General features: G+C 48.6%; 1 protein-coding gene across 1 annotated transcript; it reads left to right on the top strand.

Moving 5' to 3' along the window:
• The first annotated feature begins 38 nt into the window (after positions 1-38).
• On the top strand, positions 39-6,589 carry LOC124702768 (lysine--tRNA ligase). The gene is made up of 17 exons (XM_047234929.1): positions 39-228; positions 320-395; positions 492-560; positions 660-825; positions 917-1,010; positions 1,113-1,198; positions 1,776-1,858; positions 2,325-2,405; positions 3,418-3,543; positions 3,615-3,897; positions 3,999-4,095; positions 4,218-4,374; positions 5,079-5,222; positions 5,303-5,371; positions 5,639-5,782; positions 5,887-5,951; positions 6,376-6,589. The coding sequence occupies exons 1-16, from the start codon at positions 140-142 to the stop codon at positions 5,923-5,925; spliced, it is 1,803 nt and encodes a 600-aa protein (XP_047090885.1). The 5' UTR covers positions 39-139; the 3' UTR covers positions 5,926-5,951; positions 6,376-6,589.
• Positions 6,590-15,332: the final 8,743 nt, after the last annotated feature.

Here is a 15,332-nt window from a genome sequence, read left to right as displayed (position 1 = left end):
GACCACTTCCTCCTCTTGGTCGTGGCGGCGCAGGAGCAAATAACTAACCCTAGCTAAAACCCCCTCCTTCCGCCTCCGCTTTCCCCAATTCCATCCATCTCCGTTCTTGCACCCTCGAAACCCTAGAATCCCGTGCGACATGGCGGACGGCGAGGGTGCGGCAGGCCTGGCAGAGAAGCTCGCGGGGCTGTCCGCGGACGGCGGCGAGGAGCCGCAGCTCTCTAAGAAGTGCGCTTCCTTGCTTCTTGCCATGACACCATCCCTCGTCGTCTGCCTTTGTTAGTTTCTTACCATGGCTTGTGGTTGGATGTGTGTGCAGTGCCAAGAAGCGGGAGGAGAAGATGAAGAAACAGGAGGAGGCGCGCCGGCTCAAGGAGGAAGAAAAGAAGAACAAGGTGTGATGCTTTTGAGATATCGAGTCCTCCTTTGTGATACTACTCTTTTTCCTACTTATTTAGTACAGTACTGATGATATCTTTTCGTTAATGTAGGCGGCAGCCAGTGGAAAGCCACAGAAGTCGGCTGCGGCCGACGATGAGGACAAGGACATGGATCCTACTGTATGTCATAGTGGCACCTATTTCTTACCCATCTATTATAAACTCAATTACATTTTTTTCCCTTCGGAAAACTCAAATTCGGCGTGTTTCTTGCTGCAGCAATATCGTGAGAATAGGCTCAACGCTATTGCCTCTATCAAAGCCAAGAACGGCAATCCCTATCCGCACAAGTTTGCAGCTGACTTCACTGTACCTGGATACATTGAGAAATACAAGGACCTGAGTGATGGGAAGAAGCTCGAGGAGAAAACTGTGTCTATAGCAGGTATATTTTTTTCTCATTGCCTAGGGCAGTGTTTTGAGATTAGAGATGCTGCATATGGGTCTAATTTGATTTGTGGCTCTATTTTTCAAAGGGAGGATCATGAACAAGAGAACATCATCTTCTAAGCTTTTCTTTTATGACCTTTTTGGTGATGGTCTGAAGGTTCAAGTCATGGCTGATGCCAGGTAAAATTTCAAGATTGCTTTGGTGTCTATTTGGAAAGGTTTCTTCATTCGGTATCGGTCTCAGTGAACTTAATTTTCTCTTCGTCTTTGTACCTGTTATAGTACCTCAGTGTTGGACGACGCTGCATTCTTTAGTTTCCATTCTGGTGTGAAGCGAGGTGATATTGTTGGCATAAGTGGTTATCCAGGTTTGTTAGCTTGTCTTGCACTTAATTGTACAATTGTGAAATCCAAGTCCTATCTTTGAAATAGACAGACCAAATCTGTATTGTTGAGTCTTATGGATGCTGCTTTGAAAACAGTTCAGACCGGGTTTAGTAATAACATGCAAAAACACTGTTAACTGTTTGGTCGGCTACTTCTACAGATTACTGTGTGGCCAGTTCAGTCAGCTGCTTTCACTCCTGTTCTATACTGAGTTTAATAAACCATTTTGTAACAGCTGGGGTAGTTAAACTAATGTTGCTCTTGGCACATAGCTGTATAGAATATCTGTTTTTGTTTTTTGGTTGATTTGGGATCTGCTGGTATAGATATAAATTGTATAAAACTTAATTATTTATGGTTGATTTGGGATCTGCTAGTATAGATATAAACTTTATAAAACTTAATTATTTATGGTTGATTTGGGATCTGCGATTATAGATATAAACATTATAAATTGTATTGGACAATAATAATTGTCACAGAAGTTTACATATAATTGGCTTCTTTGTGGTGTTGAACTGTGCTTGATGACTGAATTCTCACTTTGTTAATCATCAGGAAAAAGCAAGAGAGGGGAGCTTAGTATATTCCCGAAGGACTTTGATGTGCTCTCTCCTTGTCTTCATATGATGCCCCGACAGGTGCGGATCAGAATCTAGTTGTAACTTGTTCTTGAAAGAATTGTTTGTGCATGCACTATTCATGTGTTTTTAGTGTGCAGTGTCTGACTTTGTTTCTTAAGGTCTATTATATTACTCCAATACTTGCGATGTTAGCTTAAATGATTGCTTTCATATGTAGTATCATTGAAACTTGATTCTTTAAAGATTTCTTTGCCCATGCATGCACTATTCAAGTGTTCAGTGTGCAGTGTCTGCCTTTGGTTTCTTAAGGTCTGTTATATTACTTGGTATGTTAGTTTAAACGACTGCTTACATAAGTAGTATGCATTGATACTTGATTCTTGGATGAATTTTTTGCCCATGCATGCTCTATTCAACTTTTTTCAAAGTGCACAGTCTGCCTTTGGTTTCCTAATGTCTGTTATATGTTACTTGGAATGTTTGTTTGAATGACTACTTAAATACTTAGTATTAACCTTTACAGAAGAGTGAAGGAAGCGCTGTACCTACGCCATGGTCTCCAGGAATGGGTAGGAATATTGAAAAGTATGTTTTGAGGGACCAGGTTTGTTCTCAATCTAATTCAGTTACTTTTCTCGCATTAAATTCATTTGCAATGTGGAGTGTTGGTCAAGCAGATAGTAACAGTTAGGAATATTGCATAGCATGGTGTATGCTTATTTTCCTTCCCATGTACATCTATAGAATTTGATCTTTTTGCCAATGGAGTAGATCAAATTTCATTCCTAACTTGGGGAGCCCGACATCAGAATGGTGTACACTGTAGATTAAGGTCCATTCCTAATAGTAATATTGTCTTCTTTTGTGGCATAGTGTCTTTGCATATAATTCTACTTCTTTTATATCCCCTTCTGCACATCATCAATTTTAGCAGTTATTGCATTTTCCATTTTCACATCTAACATGTTTCTGAAGTAGTAATATGCTTGCCATTGAGGACCTAACTATATAACAGATAACTAGAAAGGCCTTCAGGATTTAATGGACACCCTCAAGTACCATTCTGTGTGCATTAACCTATTCTGTCTAATTTTGCTAAGGGGTTCTATGTATTTGTGAATTATATGCAACAAAGTTAATTTTGATTGGTTGCTTTTGGAGGTTACTGGGCTCATTCAGGGTTGTGAACCAGTTGTTAATCAGATCAAGGCTGAATAACTGGATCGGCACCACATCAAACTTGTTAAATGGTGTATTTATTTTGGATACAAAAAATTGATTGAATTGTCAGGCATGTCGTACGCTAAGGAACAGATCTGATGTCTACTTTTTTGTGCTACATCTTACCCTTTCATTCACAGTGTTGTGGGTTTGCATGAATGGATACCAGTTTCTTTACCAAGTTAAATTGGTCAGGTGCTACTGGTATTTGTAATTTGCATTGCCCAATCATAAAGTTGGTGCATGTGACTGTCAGTTGGCCCCTGTGTCTCAACGGTTTCTCAGTTCTGATTTCTGAATATTCCACCACTGCCACCTTTGTTCATATGTTCAAATATTGAACATTTGTACTATTACTGCATTGATTCCTGAACTGTTTCGTTTTGTGATTTCAGGAAACGCGCTATCGTCAACGATACCTTGATCTTATGGTAAACCATGAAGTGAGGCATATCTTCAAGACACGGTCTAAAATTGTCTCGTTTATTCGGAAGTTTCTTGATGAACTTGACTTTTTGGAGGTAGGATTCTTATATACTACTTTCTTGTACTTCTGTTGATCCTTTGATGCTTGAACTGTCTATGTTTTTAGGTGGAGACTCCAATGATGAACATGATTGCTGGCGGAGCCGCTGCAAGGCCTTTTGTCACACACCATAATGACCTAAACATGAAGCTTTTTATGCGTATCGCACCTGAGCTTTATCTGAAAGAATTGGTCGTTGGTGGATTAGATCGTGTTTATGAAATTGGGAAGCAATTCAGGAATGAAGGAATTGATTTAACACACAATCCTGAATTCACAACAGTTGAATTTTATATGGCTTATGCAGATTACAATGACTTAATGAAGCTTACTGAAAAAATGATATCTGGTAAGAGTCACTTCCGTTCATATCTCTCTCCCTCCCTTGTGACATTTTTTTTGTTTTATTTTATTTTAGAAGACTATAATTTGTAATTTTTATGTTGGCAGGTATGGTCAAAGAGCTGACAGGTGGGTATAAGATCAGCTATCATGCGAATGGAGTTGACAGCCCGCCAATAGAGATTGATTTCACGCCTCCCTTCAGGTAATAGACTGTAAATTGGTTAGTAGAATATTAGAATCTCATTGCTCAAGATCTGCTTTGAACTGACCATCCAAGTTATTCAGTCGCAAGGAAACTTAATGCTCTCTGTTGCCTTATTGCAGAAGAATAGACATGATTGAAGGATTGGAGGCTATGGCCAAACTGGAGATACCAAAAGATTTATCCAGTGATGAAACAAACAAGTACTTAATAGATGCCTGTGCCAAGTATGATGTTAAATGCCCACCTCCCCAGACAACAACACGGTTGCTTGACAAGGTTTTACTTTTGACACTAGACTGCATCATTGTTGTATTTTCATATAATTTTGTTGGGTAGTTTTGCAAGGTTTGCGATGTATTTTGGCTTATATGACTAAAATACTAGCCATATAAGCCAAAATACTAGAATACCTGCTTTTGCTAGATCTTTAACAACTTGAATATCAGGGCCTGCTTGGGATTTGGAAACTAGAACCACAATACTAGGGCTTTTGTTTCTTTGCCGTGATATTATACCTTTGGATTCGTTCCTTTCGGGGACACTTCTTGATAATTTGTTAGAGCATCTCCACTCGATGCTCCTCATTTCACATCCGGCTAATGGCTTTTGGGGGGCTACTTAATCTTTGGGAGGCTAAAAATTCATGCCACCGCCCAGTCGTAGCCCCCATTTGGTTGCATGTGCATGTGAGAAGAGAGAAAAGATTCCTGCATGTGAGCCTGCATGTAGGCCAGGCATGTGGGGAGAGAGAATAAAATATCATTTGCATGCACGCCACATGCGCGCCGGCTCCCCCAGCAGCCTCCCTATGGGCTGGGTTTTGATTGGGACCGCCTGCTAAAATTTGTTATTTGGGGAGGCGGGACTGACTGGGCGTCTTTTTTGTCGCCGGCGTCCCCCATTTTAGCTTTTCTAGGCTTTGGGGAGGATGACTGGAGATGCTCTTAGCTAGATTAACAATCCATTTTTCTCTCAAACAGCTAGTTGGCCATTTCTTGGAAGAGACATGTGTGAACCCAACATTTATTATCAACCATCCAGAGATAATGAGTCCATTGGCAAAGTGGCATAGGACCAGGCCTGGGTTGACTGAAAGGTTTGAGCTTTTTGTTAACAAACATGAGGTATGCACTATTCTTCATCGGTCTTTTATACTTGGCTTCGTTTATGTCATCTTACGCTGTGATCTGCAAATGTCTTTTAGGTCTGCAATGCATACACCGAGTTAAATGATCCTGTTGTGCAAAGGCAACGGTTTGAGGAACAACTAAAGGTACATATTTGAATTTTTTTGACAACTAAACATAACCTTTGGATTGTACTTGCCCCCCACTCCATATGCGTGGTACTTTTGGAATTAGCAAAGATACCTTGTATTGTATATTTTCATGTTTGGTTATTAGATAACGACCTATGCATCGAAATGTCATGCTTAGATTTGTGCACTTATATAAGAAAATCGAAGCAGCGAAAGTTGCCCTACTTCCATGTGTTGCTTGTTGAAAAGTTGAATAATTTCCTGGTTCTTATAATGTTACAGGATCGTCAATCTGGCGATGATGAAGCTATGGCTTTGGATGAGACATTCTGCACTGCTCTTGAGTATGGGCTGCCGCCAACAGGTGGTTGGGGTTTGGGAATTGATCGCCTTACAATGATGCTGACAGATTCCCAGAACATCAAGGTTTGGTTACTTCCATAATTTGTATACACATATAAATGGCCGACACATTTTACTTGCTTGGCACATCTGTTGATATGTGAAACTTATATTTTGATGCATTTCAGGAAGTCCTCCTATTCCCGGCCATGAAGCCGCAAGAGTAGCTCTGCAAAGGTTAAACCATCCATGGGTATGTGACATGCCTCTTTATCTAGTAACTCTTCTGGCTTGCAAAAACTGAGGCACTCTATTTTTGTTCAACATGACAATGCCACCCTGCTGAGCTTACAGGAAAATGACATTTCTGCATTACCTTCAAACTTTATTGCCTATCTAATCTTGCATAATGAGTCTTGTGGGTTATAAAGGTCTCAGGTGTTAACAAAAATGAAGAATAGCATAGATTATTTTAAGTCTTGGGCCCGATGTGTCCTCCATTATAATTCACGAACTCACAGATCTAGAGAAGACCAAGTGATTTCTTCTTAATGCACCTGAAAATGCAGTAGTGCTTTCTTATTGCCACCCTGCTGTTTGCGAGCAAGGCTCTGAAAATTAGGTCTGTTTATGTACCATCGAGCAATTTGCTGATCTGACTCATGCCTATGCTTCAGTTGAAGGTACTTTGTTTGCCGTGCTGACCAAAGGGTATCTGAAGGATCGCTCAAGATGGAGGATTAAAGAAAACTAGATTTTTTTTTTGTATGTGCATGCGAGGTTTCAGTTTTCCATCAGTTTTTGTGGACCATTGTATTTGCCATGGTTATTGGTGCCATACTGGAAAGAATTGATACCGACTTCTATTTTATTAGATATGCTTTTAACCTATATAAGTTCTCTGTGCATAATTGGAAACTCGAAAGCTTTTCTCTGCCTGATGAAATAGCATTGAAACACGTGAGGTCATCCATCTTAATTTTCGCCTTGCATAACGAAGCACGTTCTGTTTCACTGCCTTATAGCATCTCCACCGGCGCGTCCCATAGCGGCCCTGATAGCGATATGGGTGCTGGGGGTGAAAATTAGCTCACACCGGCGCGCCCCAAATAGCGATGGTGCTTTTTCGAGCCCAACAGAAGCGCTGACAACCCTGTGCCGGCTTCTTGGCCAACGGCGTGAATCGGGTGCGCCGGCACCTCTCGAGAAATTTTTTGGTTGTGGGGGCCGCTTGTCAGCCACACATCCCAAAAGTTGACGCCAGCGGGGAGTGGTGGGGCTGATGCCTCAGCGGCACATTCAATTTTAACCTAACCGTCGCCTACCTCGCGGCGGTGCAGTTTTCGCATACGCGTAGCGAACTGTCATGTCGTGTCTAGCTCTCTGTGCTGGTATTAATGAGCGTCACCGCTCCCTCGCCTCTCTCCGGCCTATAAAAAGGGTTCTCTCGCATCGTCCCTACCACACAAACCCTAGCGCCTCTCTCCCCAGCCCTAGTCGCCACCATCTGAAGAGATGACGCCATGTCTGGTCGAGGCCGAGGTTACGGCCGTGGTCGTGGACGCAGCAGAGCTGCACGCTCGCCGCCGTCTTCATCGTCGGACCTGCAGGAGGTGGAGCGGCAAGTGCTGTTTGAGTTCGTCGTCGTCCTCAAGGTCGACCCACTCGGCATCCAGAGGCTGTTGGACAAGTTCGCCGACTTCATCGCCAGCAACGAGCCGGCCTCTCTGCATCTGCGGGAGGTTGCCTGCGGCTGCTGCCGGTGTATTGTGAACGTGATCCGCGACGCGTGCGGCAAGATGTACCTCCACATCGGCTGGGAGAAGTTCGCGCTACCACCACCTCGAAGATGGCTTCGTGCTCACGTTCTCCTACTTTGGCGAGGGGGATATGACAGTCAAGGTGTTTGACGAGACGCGTTGCCGCGGGTACTACCACGGCGACACCGATGATGAGGACGACTGAGTGTTGTTTCTTCGCATCGAAAATAGGCACGCATGTTTTTGGATATTCTTCCTCGAAAGAACCATTCCAGTTTGAGTGACCGGGAGTGCCTGAGAGTGTTCTTTCTTGGCAGCGAACACACGAAGCCTGCGATGCCAACACTAGTTAGGTTTAGTTATTTTGCAATATTTTATATTTGTGTCAACCATGGTTCAACTATGTATTAGTTTGTGGAAATCAATGTTCCATATTATATCTTCGTGTAAACCATGTTCCTAATTATGTATTAGTTTGTGAAATGTTTCTTCCCTTTATTCAAATTTCTAGGCTTTTATTTGAAATTTTAATTCAAATTATCTATCAGGGCCACCGGTTTGGGGACGCCGGTGTGGGAAAATCACCCTCAAATAGGGGATGCAGTGCCGGAACCCCCATACGGAAGTGCCGACGCCTCTACCGATGACTATTTAAGGAGCGCCGGTAGAGATGCTCGTAGAAACTCCAAACGCCTCGTTTAAACTTCGGACTGTACATTTTTAGGCCCAATCTGGGCTGGATTTGCGGTTCAATGTTTGTGCATGTCCTCACCCAGTCCACCATCTCACCTACCCCAATGCTAACATCTCCTGACTCTCTGCTGTCTGCTGCCTGTTCCTTTCCATTTTGACGTCCTTCAAACTGTTCTCCAAAGCGATTTGGGGCGCGTCGGACAAAAAATTATTCCCAGCCGCGTCTCTCAAACTTTCTTTTTGTCCGGCGCGGTCCGATACGGTGTTCGGTGCCTCGAGCCCGTTCCCGCCCACATGGAACGCTCCGGGCACGACGGATACAACGAAAAGCGAGACGAAGCGACGCGGGCACGACGTGTCAGCGGCTCGGAAGCCTAAAACCCCATCGCCTACCTTCGTCAAGCGACGTTAATGGTGTCCCTGTTTTCCCAGGCGACGCAGGGACGCGTCTCGGCGTGCATGGCCGCGTGGCCGTCCGCGCCGGCGTTATTGCGTGCAATCACCCGCTGCCGCCGCTGTACATTAAGAGGCCATGCGGTTCGTTCCAATCTCTCGCCGCTCCCAAATCTTCTCCTCGCCGCCCCTAGATCTTCTCCTCGCCGTTCCAAGCAATGTCGTCCTCGTCCTCCCGCAAGATCGCCGCGGCGAACGGCTTCGGCCGCGGCAGCCTAACCGTGAAGGAGGCGTGGGCGCTGTACCACGAGGGATATCCCGTCCCGCCAGACATGCGCCTGCCAAGCAGCGGCGGCTGGAAGATGGCCGTGGACGACGACGGGCACGGAGCGCTGGAAGGACGCCATCAGGGCCCGGCGGGCTAAACTCGACGCCGAGGAGCGGGCCGATCTGACCTGGGCGGCCAAGAACAACGACGAATGGTGGCGCACCTACTTCCAGGCCAAGTACGACATGGAGATGCGCAACACCACCGGCCTCATCAGCGGGCCGAACAGCTGGAATAGGGATGGGCGTGCCCTGTTCTGGGGCGTTCCGAGGCGCACCCTGGAGAGCGTCATCCACGACATCCGCAACGGCGCCCCAAGGTTGGAGGCGCCGTCCTCACCGCCACTGTCTCCCGCAGCGCAATGGCATCCGAGGAGGACGTACTCGTCCTCCTCGAGCTCTTCTTCCTCAGGACCGGCCCGATCGACGCCGTCCTCGTCGTACCGCTCGACGCCCTACACCGTCCCCAATCGCGTGGTGAAGGAGGAGCCAGCGACGCCCATCAATCAGAGGCGCGGCGGCAGCGGCAACAAGAGAGGCGCGGTGGCACCCTCCTCATCCCGAATCCGGAGGTGAAGGAGGAGCCGGAGGAAGCGTCGCAGGCGGCGCTGCTAGCAGAGTACGAGCGGCAGCAGCGACGATCCCGAGGACTACCCAGGGCTGCGAGCGGCTTGCTTGGCGTCGATGAATGACAAGGACGCCTGGAGGGGCGACCTCGACACGGCGATCAACATGTCCATCCGCGACTCCGGCAAGCCGCTCGTGGACCTCACCGACGAGGCAGGACCAAGCGGCCTGGTGAAGGACGAGCCCGTCGACGAGCCCGACAAGCGCGTCAAGCAGGAGGTCATCACCGACGACATGTACAACTTTCACCAGTACTACGACGCCTCCGGTCGCCGCAAGTACTTCTAGATTAGGTTTAGTTTAAATTTAGTCGAACCTCGTTCGAATCTATGTAATATATGTCAAGTTTGGATGAATTTAATCGAATCTCGCTCAAGTTTAAAATTTTCGAAATTTTGTTTGAGGGACGCGACTGGGGAGCGACGTCCCCCAAACGCGGCACGAACAAAACACGTCCCCCAAACGGTCGATCAGGCGCGGTTTCGGGGACGGTTTGGGGAACACGACCGCAGATAACTACAAAATTTTGATAGAAATTGCCACCTACCCCAACGAATTGTCAAGAAGAATCACGTGTGAATGAAATTGCCAAAAATAATTAGAGCTAGGTACCTGACCACGGTCGCCGTAGAGCTAGGCACACTGAGCTGGCACGTCACCACGTCATCTTGCCTCCACAGCCAACTGTGACATGTCGCTACGTCATCCTGCCACACGGCATGGCCCCATCGACGTCATCATGTCGGCACGGCCAACGGCGGTCGGTGCCGCTTGTCGCCGGGGCAGCCCTGCCGCAACGCAGAGTTGGTCCTTCTTGGCATTTTCATTCACGGATGGTTCTTCTTCTTGACAATTCGTTGGGTAGGTGATCCTTTTTTTTTGCGGTGGGGATGAGAAATACATCAATCCAAACAGGAGCTACAGTCGTTGGAGATGGCTACAGCCACTTCCTCGGGGAAGCTTCTGAGCCAAAACCCAGTACGACCGTGAACCCTAGCTAATCCCACGCCATTCACATCCCGGCTGATCTTCACTACTTTCGTTTCTCGTTCCCCTAAAAGTTCACGAATGACTGTGATTCTGGAAGCGTAGATAGATGTGTTGGGCGTTGATTGTTGAATAAACTCCAGGGATTCCGCACAGTCCGTCTCCAGCGTAACTTCCATCTGTGTCCAAAGCAATGCCAGACGTAAGCCCTCCTCGATGGCAAGGAGCTCCGCCTCAGTAGCATCTCTACAGTTCTCTAAAGCTCGACACGCTGAGAAGATAACCTCGCCGGTTGAATCACGCAAGATCATACCTGCGCCTGCACTGATCATCGTATAGGCCCCATCCACATTCAGCTTCATCTTGCCTGGCTTAGGTAGGATCCATCTCTTTTTTTGGCTTGGACGGTTGGCCCCGCCTTCAGTAGTTCGCTTAAACCCCTGGTCCGGATCCACCACCATCTTCCCTTTCACCACATCTGCATTCGGAAATTGCTTGATCATCATAAGCGAATTGAGGTAGCTGATCAAAAACCTACGCGACCCCTCAATCGAGGGGCAGGGTTTCTTATGCGTCATCTCATTGTGGGCATGCCAGATACGCCATATAGTCACGAGGGTGGGCGCTCGTTGTGTCTCCGGGATGGAGACGAGCAACTGCAGGAGCCACTCCTTACCGGTATTTCTGATCAGCTCAACACGGGGCAGGGACCAAACTTCCGACATAGCCTTCCAGAGGCTTGTAGCATGAGCGCAGCACATAAAAACGTGGAAGGAGTCCTCATCCTCAACGCCACAGAGTGTACATGTCACAGAAGTACCCATACCTCTTCTAGACAGATTGACCTGTGTCGAAATGGCATTTATGCAAATCTTCCAGGTTAGGATTTTCACTTTTGGTGGTACCTGACAGCTCCGTATCACCTTCCAGCTTGGACGTTCTCCATTGGGTCGCAGGCTAGTTGAACCATAGGACTAGGTCTGCATGCTCTTGGTTAGGCCAAGGCGATAGGCACTGCGAACATTAAACTGACCGCTCTTCTCGGGGAACCAAGCAATGAAATCCTGCTCGTTACGCATAGATGGTTTGATCTTCCGAATTTCATCGATGTCCTCTTGCTGAAAGTAAAGGTGCAGCCGCTGTGTATTCCAGGAACCATCTGGGAGAAGGAAATCGGAGACCCACCGATAACGACAACGACCCTGGGATGTGTGTGGTCGGTGGTTACAGTCCCTTGGAATCCAAGGATCCCGCCAAGCTCGAATGCTCACACCGTTGCCCACTCTCCAGATCACTCCTTGCTTAAGTAGCTCTAGGCCATATTCAATGGCGTGCCAAGATGACGATCCATTACCAGTGAACACAGTATCAATCAGAGATCCATTTGGAAAATATTTAGCCTTCAGCAGTTGTGCACATAGAGTCTCAGGATATTGGATCAGCCTCCATGCTTGCCTAGCTAACAGGCCTGGTTAAACAGACGCGTATCACGGAAACCAATGCCCCCGCACTCTTTAGGCCGAAGCATGGTATCCCATGCCACCCAATATGTCTTCCTCTTACCGTTCTCAGCGCCCCACCAGTATCTTCTTATCATTGCGGTCAGTTCATCACAGAGGCCCAGGAGTAGCTTGAACACACTCATGACATAGACAGGAATGGCTTGGGCGATGGCTTTGATCAGTACTTCCTTTGCTGCTTGGGACTTATGGTTTTCATCCCACTCGACTAAGCATTTTGCCAACTTGGCCTGCAAGCTTTGGAATTTCCCACTAGACATGCGGCCATCAGGAGTTGACAATCCCAAATATTTTGATTCAAAGTACTCCTGTACCATATTCAACATCCCCTTTAGCTCTTCCCTGCAAGGGTTAGGGCAGGCGTGCCCAAACATAATTGAGCATTTGCTAAGGTTTATCAGCTGCCCCGTGATTGACGCATAGGTATCGAGTACTGCCTTTATGTGCATTGCCTGATCTGTTGTAGCCTTGAAGAACAGGAGACTATCATCCGCAAAAAGAAGATGTGATATGCCAGGCGCACGCCTACAAATTCTGACCGGGGTAATATTCCCAACTGAGACTTGATGATGTAATAAGGTGGATAAACCGTCAGCCACAAAAAGAAACAAAAATGTCGAGAGGGGATCACCTTGTCGGAGGCCCCGAGAAGGCGAGAATGAATCCAGGAGGTTTCCATTGAATTTCACTTGATATCTCACCGATGTGACACATGACATTATCCAGTCCACCCATCGATGAGAGAAACCTAACCTTTGCATCACTGTTGTGGGTATACTTCATGGGTGTACCATCGACAGTGCCTTGATCTGGCAAGCCCGGGTGGCCCATAGACGGTGATGTGGCGTGAGGCCCATCGGGCGGCCCAGTTGCTGTTGATCATGAAGGATGAAGTCCAGCCCAAGATCAGTAAGCCGGATCTTAACCGACCTTCGGAGGAAGCCGGATCCGTGGAGGCCCATAAGGAACCCGGATCCAGTACGATGTAGATGGAAGGCGGATCCTTAACGTACACGGCAAGATATTGTACCGTAGTTAGGCAATCTGTAATCCGGCTAGGACTCTCCATGTAAACCCTAGATCCGTGCGCCTATATAAGCCGGATCCCGGGAGCCCTAGAGGCACAACCACAACTCATTGTAACAACGCGAAAGCGCCCGGATAATTCCGGACAAGCGGCAGTAGGCCTTGCCATCGTGCGGGTGTTCCGAAGCTGGGTAAATCGCGTACCACCGTCCCGAGGACTCTCCGCCCTATGGCCCCTACTTCTTCTTCCTCCATGAGGATCCCTCCTCTCGGAGTACCGTCGAATAGGCAACGACGCTTGGCGCCCACCGTGGGCCTGCGGCGTCTGGAGGCCGGAATCGGGAGGGTTCTACCTTCGGAGGCATCGGCGACACCATCGCCGTGGGGCGCGTCAAGTACGCCGGAAACTTCCCGATCGTCCCTGAGGATGAGTGTTGGATTCCGGCTAAGACAAACCCCGTCAAGCTCTCCATCATCCCGATCGGCGGGATACACATCTTCATCGGCGAGACCGTCGATTCCGACGGGAACGCACTGGTAAGTAACGCTGACGCGGCCGCCGCCGAGCGGGACGCAGTCGCGAAGATCCGATCTGAGTCGCAGAAACTTCCTAAGGAAGATTCCGCCTTAGATCTGGAAAAATCAAAGCCCACCCAATCCACCCCTGAGCAGGAAATAACGGTGGAAGACCAATGCAGATCCGCCTGGGTCTCCCAGGTGTAAGAGAAGCAAAGGTGTCACTTCGTGCACTTCATAGCCCAAGCCGCCCCTCAAGAAGCCGGAGCTGGCCCCGTGCAGGTCGAGGCCCCAGAAAACGGCGATGCTCCGGATCAGCAGGAGGCTGTCGGAGAAAGCGATGCCCCGGGTAAAGAATCGATCCTGGGCAACCTGAGCCGAACTTCCGATGATTCCTCCTCCATGGACACGGAAGAGTTCAACCGTAAACTAGAAGAACTCGGAGGCGGTGAGCAACCTGACGTCGATTCCGCCCAGCCTATGCAGGTTCTCGCAACCGTGGCACCGCTGGATCAGCAGGAACGCGAAGATGAAAACACCACCTCCGACCCAGGACCGTCCAATGCAGGATCTCCGTTAGATCGGGAACGTCCGCACGAGGACTTCCTGTCCCCAGAAGAGATAGTTGCGCAAGCACGCATGGATTTAGTCGCGCAGTCTGACGTCCTCAACAAACCCATAACCCCTGGCGACGCCGCAGATCCGGAGGCTTTAGAGGCCACGAGAAAGGAGATGCTGGCCACAGCCAAGAAGTTCGCCAATACCGCAGCTGCAATATTGGATGAGAGGGCAGAAGCTGCAAACTTGATGGATCGCTTTGAAAGACAGGATCGCGAAATCACTGAAACACTCGAACACGTCAAGCAGATGAGGAAAGAGTGGGAGGTGAAAATGACCTATGCACAGGCGGAGGCCGATAGAATCGTCAGAGAAGCAATCCCTCCCCGTAGGATCAACTTCGCAACCCCTGCAGAGCAGCAGCCGCTCGCAACTCCAAAGGATAACATGAAGAAGGCCGCGGAGCTCCTGAAAAAGAAGGACGAGGAAATTGATATTAACTACGTCCGCAAGCTCGTTGCTTCAGCAATGCAGCAGCAGAGTAAGGCAGATACCTCGCGCAGGTTGGAATCCAATCCGGACCACTGTGTATCTACCGTGCAGAAGGACGCCCATGTCAATCGGCACCCCGATGATGAATCGCGCACCGGATCCACGGAGCGCAGAAGAAAAGCAAGGGAGCACCCAAATCCGATCCCCGTACCATCAAAGACGCCTCCGTCAGATCCAAAGAAGGGAAAGGATGCAATGTACGCTGGTAGGAACAAGTACCAGGATCCGTCACCTCCGCCTAACGGGTACCCGCGTCCCCCGCCTCCTCGCCGCCGCAGTCCAGCTGGAAACACCAGACCTCATGGGGCCGGTGGAATCAACATCCGCGACATGCCGCCGCCGAGAACCAGGGAGCGTACGCCGGAACCACGTCGGAGCCGGAACAACGATCGTGAGCCTGAGCACAGGAGGGGCCGGAATGCTGAGCGTGAGCCGGAACCCCGCCGAAGCCGGAACGACGGAGGAAACTACCACCAAGGTGAAGGTAGCCACCGGAGCCGGAGCGAGCCACGGGAAGACCGCCGGGAATCCGAAGGCGGAAGCAAAAAATCTCGCAGGCCCCCTCGCAGGTCCCCTTCACCACCACCAAGTGGCGGAGGCGGAGGCGGTGGCCGGAGATCTCGTTCCCGCTCAAAAACCCCGGGCGGCGGCCCACGCGATGCCCGATTATGCCTC

The sequence above is a fragment of the Lolium rigidum genome, chromosome 3 (genome assembly GCF_022539505.1).
Source record: "Lolium rigidum isolate FL_2022 chromosome 3, APGP_CSIRO_Lrig_0.1, whole genome shotgun sequence".
Lineage (NCBI taxonomy): Eukaryota > Viridiplantae > Streptophyta > Magnoliopsida > Poales > Poaceae > Lolium > Lolium rigidum.
This window is presented reverse-complemented; position numbering and strand designations above follow the sequence as displayed.